Source organism: Chaetura pelagica, unplaced genomic scaffold (assembly GCF_000747805.2).
Source record: "Chaetura pelagica isolate M959 unplaced genomic scaffold, ChaPel_1.0 scaffold221, whole genome shotgun sequence".
NCBI lineage: Eukaryota > Metazoa > Chordata > Aves > Apodiformes > Apodidae > Chaetura > Chaetura pelagica.
In genome coordinates this window covers 6694955-6701757 of record NW_009952533.1, presented here as the reverse complement: position 1 = coordinate 6701757, position 6803 = coordinate 6694955, and the positions used below count along the sequence as shown (strand labels likewise).

At 44.1% G+C, this 6803-nt stretch overlaps 1 protein-coding gene across 1 annotated transcript in view; it reads left to right on the top strand.

The window, feature by feature from the left end:
- Positions 1 to 6803, top strand: part of SETD7 (SET domain containing (lysine methyltransferase) 7) — a 38880-nt gene that overhangs the window by 23435 nt on the left and 8642 nt on the right. The window contains exon 2 of the mRNA XM_010008990.1: positions 4467 to 4596. Within this exon, the coding sequence (XP_010007292.1) occupies positions 4467 to 4596 (130 nt within the window). The remainder of the gene's footprint in view (positions 1 to 4466; positions 4597 to 6803) is intronic.

Below are 6803 nucleotides of genomic sequence, written 5' to 3'. Positions count from 1 at the left end.
CGGGGCGGCAGTCCCGGAGGCTGCGGTTCGGTGGTGCGGGTGGCCGGGAGAGGAGGAGGAGGGGGTGCCCGTGTGCGCGGGGCTGCGGTTGAGTCACGGTGCGGGAGCGGGAAGGCTGCCCCCAGGCCTTGTGTCCCCCCTCCCGTGCTGGCCCCTTGCAAGCAGGGAGCTCGCCCTTCCAGGGTTGTGGAACCGCGGTGCCTCTGGAAGGCGTCACGGCTGGGAGCGGCGGTGCCATCCCGGGGGCCGGGGGGGCCTGGCGCGGCTCCCCGGGCCGCCCGCTCCCCGGAGCCTTCGTGCGGGGCACGGCCCTGCCAGGAGGAGCAGCCCTGGGCTTCTCAGCTGCTGGGACTGAGCACACAAAGCAAGGAGGGCTGCCTGTGATGAGGCGCTCGTAATCCGGAGGGTTCCGTGCTGGGCTGTGGGTGTCTTGTGGCAGGAGGATTAGGCCTCACAGCACATTTCTCCAGGGAAGACAGGGAGCACGGCAGCTTAGTCTAACAACAAATGCTAGTTAAGCAGCTGCTGCTAGGATCTGGATTTCTTAGGATCATAGAATGTCTTGGGTCCAGCTAGTCCATCCAGGCCAACCCCCCTACAATAAGCAGGGACATCTCACACTAGAACAGACTGCTCAGAGCCCCATCAAACCTGACCTGGAATGTCTCCAGGGATGGGGCCCCCACTACTGCTCTAGGCAACATGTTCCAGTGATCCATCACCCTCATATTAAAGAACTTTTTCCTAACGTGCAACCTAAATCTACCCTTCTCTAGCTTGAAACCATTATCCCTTGTCCTATCATTACATGCCCTTGTGAACAGGTCTTCCCCAGCCTTCTTATAGGCCCTCTTCAGGTTTTGGAAGGTTGCTATAAGGTCCCCTTGTAGTCTTCTCTTCTTTTGCCAGAACAGCCTCAGCTCCCTCAGCCTGTCTTCTTCCTGATCAGTTTTGTTGCCCTACTCTGGACAAGCTCCAACAGGTTCACATCTTTGTGTTGGGGGTTGCAGAGCTGGATGCAATACTCCAAGTGAGGACTCACCAGGGCAGAGTAGAGGAGCAGAATCATCTCTCCCAATCTGCTGGCCACACTTGTCTTGATGCAGCCCAGGATGTGGTGGCCCTCTGGGCTGCAATTGCACATTGGTGGCTTGTGCCCAGCTTTTGATCCACTAGCAACCCCAGGTTTTTTTCCAAAAGGCTGCTCTCTAGCATGTCTTCCCCCAGCCCGTACCATGTATCTGGTTGCCCTGGCCCAGGAGCAGCACCCTACGCTTTGCCTTGTTGAACCTCATGAGGTTCACCTGGGCCAACTTCTCCAGCTTGTCCAGGTCCCTCTGAGTGGCATCCCGTAACTCTAGCATATTTTTGCCTAGGTATGTTGTGACAGAGCAAAAGAGAAGCTTTGTTGGGTGAAGCATGTTTGTGATGGGAGCGAGGTTCTTCAAAGGCAGGGCTCTAGGGATGGGGTGTGCCCTGTGATGGCTCTTTTCCCTTCCTTTCCTCCCCGCTCCTCAAGCCTATGGATTACGGTTGTGTCTTAGGCAGAGGGTCATAGTTTTGAGCTTCATATTGGAGGTGAAGTGCTCTGCCATATCGTGGATCTGCTTAGTGTTTTTGTGGGCTAAGGAAATTAGCTTTTAAAGCTGATGTTATTCAGCAGTGTATATGAAAGTACGTGTGTTTCTGAGTGACACAGCATCAGGGTGTTGTTTGAGGGTGAATAGAATGGCTGGATGGTTTTACACCTAACCAAAGAAAGTTAGAAATACAACAGAAATCAGGATGCATTTTTTTTCTTGAGGGGGCAGGTGTGTTGTTCACTTGTGGTTATTCCTAAAACACCCATCTGGCAACTTTGTGGCCAGAATCCTCTATTGATGATTCTGTTAAGTAACAGTAATACTTACAGTAAAGGGCTTTTCTTTTTGGTTGGTATACATCAGTGGTTTTGGTAGGTGGCCCCCTCATGCAGCATTGTGAACTGGCCCCTATCAGTGTAATTCCTTTTCTTGAAAATTTCATGGTCTGAGCTTAAGAGGAGATCTTGAGAGACCCTTAAAGAAGTAACAAAAGTGAGGGTTTTACAATAATTTAAAAATATGTTTAGACACTTTGGATTTGTTTTCACAGATGGAGGAGAGAGGCGAGAAAGGGAAGTGGAACACCCTGCTTTGCCTCCCACTGGAATAATGAGGGGGTTTTTCTGTTGACTTCATCTGAAGCAGAATTAGAGTCTAAGGCCTCAGCCATGTAGGAAAAGTTGCATCTATGTGATTAAACTTGAAATTGCTTTTTTTCACCTATTTTCAAGAGATACTGAATGTCTCTTTGTTTCATTGGGGTGTGGGATATTTTTATTTTTTTCAATAGGGGAAATTCTCTAGCATATTAGAAGAATTGGAGTCTTTGTACTATGGCTGAGGTTAAGACTCTATATAGAGGCCATCGAATCAAAGCTGACCATTTAAATCTCTGGGATAGTCTGTGTCCTACCGTGCAAAAGTCCTGACATGCGTGCTTTTTATAAGCACAGCAGCTTTTGTGTTGGGCTTTGCATTCCAGCAAAATCTTGACAAAACCAATAGTCACAGAGAACAAAGTTGCAAGTTTGTTCGTGGTTTGTTTTTTGTTGTTGTTTGGGTTTTTTTAAAATATTATAGTGTATCAACACTGATACTGTATTTTTTTCAATCACAGTGTTTTGTAAAAGTCTTGCTCCTACAGTGAGGGGAAAATTGGTACTGTATTGTTTAGGCTTTGTTAACTTACACCAGTATAGCCTTTCCATGTTGATAAAACTGAAGCCTTTAATTAAAGCCATAAATGTTGACATGGTTGTGTTTGTTCTAAAAGAGGTGTCCACATCAGAAATGCCGCTGACCTTTTAGTTAAATAGATGTAACTGCTAGAACTTTTCCCTTCTACAGAAAGGGGTGTCCTGACAGAATGGGAGGAAAAAAAGCCTTTCTTCTGTTTGGAGAGAACAGCACACTGTCCCTTCTGGTTTTAAGCCGTCTTCAAAGTTACTAAAAGCCTTTAGTGATGTAGCTTTTTTTTTCTTCCTACTTGTGCTCTCTCTTTTTACTCTCCTATTTCTCTCAGCTTGAACAGTAAGCAGTCTCTGTCTGCACAGCTTGTCTTCTCTGTGGGCACAGGACTTGAGGTTTGGTAATTCTAAAGGGCTTCCTGTTGCCTTCATCTACCTGGGCAGTAATTGTGCCCCCTCACACTGGAATTTGTTTCTGCCTTTCCATATGTGTGTTGAACCTTTTCAGTTTAGGGCAAATGTGATCAGGGAAGAGCTTGACCAAAAGCCTGTAGAAGTGGATGTGTGCTCTGTCTCATCTCAAACAGGCTTTACATCCCTCACCAAGAGATGGGGGATCAGAGTTCAGTTTTATTTAAAAATGTGGGAGAACATGAACATGTGCTAGCTTTTATTTATTAGTCAAGTTGTCATGCAAAACTTGTACTTGCCAAAACGTCACAGTGGGAGCTACTCACACCCTCACCTGGTGTGTGCTGAAAGCAGCCCTGCTGAGCTTGAGTATCTTCATTCTGTAGTCAGAGCAGTGTTCTGCTAATGCAGTGCTAAGGACTCCAAGTTCACCTGGGTAAATTAGACAATAATAGTTGTTAAAAACACTCTTCTTCCATATTCTTTTGGCTTTGAAGAGGCAGATGAAGATGCAATATGAGTCTTATTATTCTTTAACTTAATCAGAGTTGGCCGGTTGAATTCTGTAAAACACAGACCCATGCAGCAGAGAATTCAAGTGTATTGTCATTGTTTTCCCCATGTGCAACAGCTGTAATGGAGAAAACTGATCTGGCTAGGAAAGGGAATGGGATGGGGAATATAATATGAACACATGAGAAAAGCACTGGAGAGCATCATTTAAAATATGAAATGGTGAGTTGACTGACATATTGCAAGGGTGTAGTATTACAGATATTTAATGCTTTTATTTCTTTAAATTGCTGTGGATATAGCTACAGGGTGGCTCACATTGTTGTGAGACATGTATTTGTCAAAAGAAAAAACCCTTTCTTACTTAGTGAACTGAGGTCTAAATCCATTCTATTCTCATCAGGAAATAGATATTTTAGATCAAGAATTAATTACATTTTTTCAGATGAATATCACACAAGTCAGAATCATGCAAACCTTGTTTCTTTTAGAGACATGTCTTTTAGCTTATTGTTCTCTCTTCTGTGTCTTATATTTTTAATTTTATCCTGACCCTTTCTGTATTTTATTATAAGAGAAGTGTGTTGCACAAGTACAGACTTCAGTTGTACTGAATCTCTGATCACTGTTGCTAACTGAAATATTTTGATGCACGTTACTGTTCTGTATGACAGAGCTACTTCAGTCTAAGCATCTACATAATCAGTACAGTTTCACAATTTTCTATAATATTTAATGTGTTCTTTTGCTCTTTGTATGGATTTTATTTCAGGGCACCTAGATGATGATGGGCTGCCACATGGATTCTGTACAGTCACCTATTCATCAACAGACAGATTTGAGGGAAACTTTGTGCATGGAGAGAAGAATGGCCGTGGAAAATTCTTCTTTTTTGATGGAAGGTAAACACTGATTTTGCTTTTTTTTTTTTTCTTCTTTATTCTGCCTCCTGCTTGCATTGATACAAAACTAATTTACATTGATTGTATGCTGCTGAGTTTCTGGATAAGCTTTCTCATTAAAACTGTAGTTGGAAAGTTTACTGCTGCTATAGCCATACCTTTGTATGAAAAGCTTAGGGGCTTTGTATTTAATATGATATCTGGAGTAGTTTTCTGGTATGTGCAGTAGAGTTAGCTCGTTTAGCACTGTAAAGTTACAAACTAATTAGAGACCATAAGAAGTGGGAGGTGGTCACAGCTATTGGAGACCATGCTGACAGTGACTTGGACTACAAACTTCAAGTCCTTAACTGCACATGGATTTGTTTGTTTGTCTTATGGCTCTTATAACAGAGACTGCAGCTGGACTGTGCCAGACCTCGCTTGCAGACAAAGAATGTAGGACCTTGACAGAGAGGCTTACCTTCTGCATAGTCTTGGAAATTGTGTAGTGGTTAAAGGACTGAGTTAAATATGTTTGGGATTTTTTTCCCATCTCCACCTAATCCTCTGCAAGTTGCTTTTGGCCTGATTTGTTTTCAGAAAAACCCTTATAATTCCCCCTTTCTTCACTGGGAGTTGTGACAGTGAAATCAGGCTAGTTTGTGCCTATGCATGTGTTTCCTTCTCAGGTCTTCACTATGAACACCTTGTACATCTTCCCCCAGCTGCAGCATTTCCCTCTGCAGTTGCTCAGAATTTTCTCCAAAGGAGGAGCAGATGTGTAAAATGACACGATTCTTCGTGGTTTTGCAGCTGTCAGTGGCACTATGAATAGCAGCTGTTAAACTGACAGTCGTGCCATGTCTACTCTCCTCCTGCTCAGCAAACTTCTGAGCAGGAGCAGAGGTATTATGCTCTCTCAGTGACTCAGCTCCTTGTCTGCACTTGTCTTTGCAGTTGCTTCATACTGGCATTTGTGTGGTTTGTTTTTTGTTGGGTTTTTCTCATGAGAAAGATAATATATTTATTCAGCTATGCAGAAACTGATCAGACCTCCAAGCTTGGATTCAGAAAAATCCCCACTATTGTTGGTAATGTGTTTATTAAATCTTGTACGTGTAACTGAAAATCAGCACTGCCCAGCAGCTGACCTCTCTAAAATAGCCTTTTTCTACGTTGGCAGACAACATCTCTGTGGACCCATGTACATAACACTTCTGTGCTTGTTGATGATCTCAGCAGAGCAGTTGCTGATTGTACAGTCAGAGAAACTGACCCACTATTTTGTTCCTAGGGCTGCTCCTCCAAGTAATCCAGGGTACAGGCAGTGCTCTGTGGGAAAACTCAGGCTGCTGCTGAGCCTTTTCTGTACAGTGTTGCCAACTCCTTTTTTTTACTTTTCATAACCTGTAAAAAAAATGGAACAGTTGGCTACTGTATGGCTTCAGGAACTAGCAGAATGAAAATACACAAAAACGGTCTGTAATGTGATTTTGGAAAATGGGTTATTTTTATAAACTGCCTTAAGCTTATTGTAATGCAGCTAAAGCAGCCTTAACTGAGCAGTGACTAGTTGCTAAAGATGTTGCAATTTAACTAGCTATGCCCAGCTAGCGGGACTAAATTGCTCTCTGAAGTGGATGGTTCAGGTGTCATGATGTGTTGCAGGAAGAATGACCTGGCATAAACCAGGATGTGTCATTTCCGTTAGCTGTGCTATGGGCAAGGCTGGGTGTTTATGAAGAAATGAATCCCCAGAATTTCAGAGAACACGTCTCCCTGTACAGCATGGTGTGCATCAGCACAGTACCTTGGCTGGTTTCAGCATTCCTGGGTGGGTTTTCCTCACAGGCTGCTGGCAAAGGCTGCTGGCTGAGCTGCTCTAGGTCGGTTATTGGGCAGGAGAGTCCTGTCAGACACTGGACTGGCAGCAGTGTAAGCATTTGTATTTTTCAAGTGCTGGGAGATAGGAATGGCTGCCTGGCTGCCTTGTTTGCCTCAGTTAAAACCTTTCCTTTTACTGGAAGAGCTGCCCCCTTCCTGTTGATCATTTAAAGGAGTGGAAGCCTGGAATGCAGTATCAGTTGTTATTTCCTCCTCCTTCAAAAATGTGATAAACACAAGATATTTTTTCAGAGAGAGAAGTTTCACCCCTGACATAGTCCCTGTTTTGGATCATGTGCTTGAGCTTTCATTGGTGCTCACACTTGCTAGAGTGCACTTTA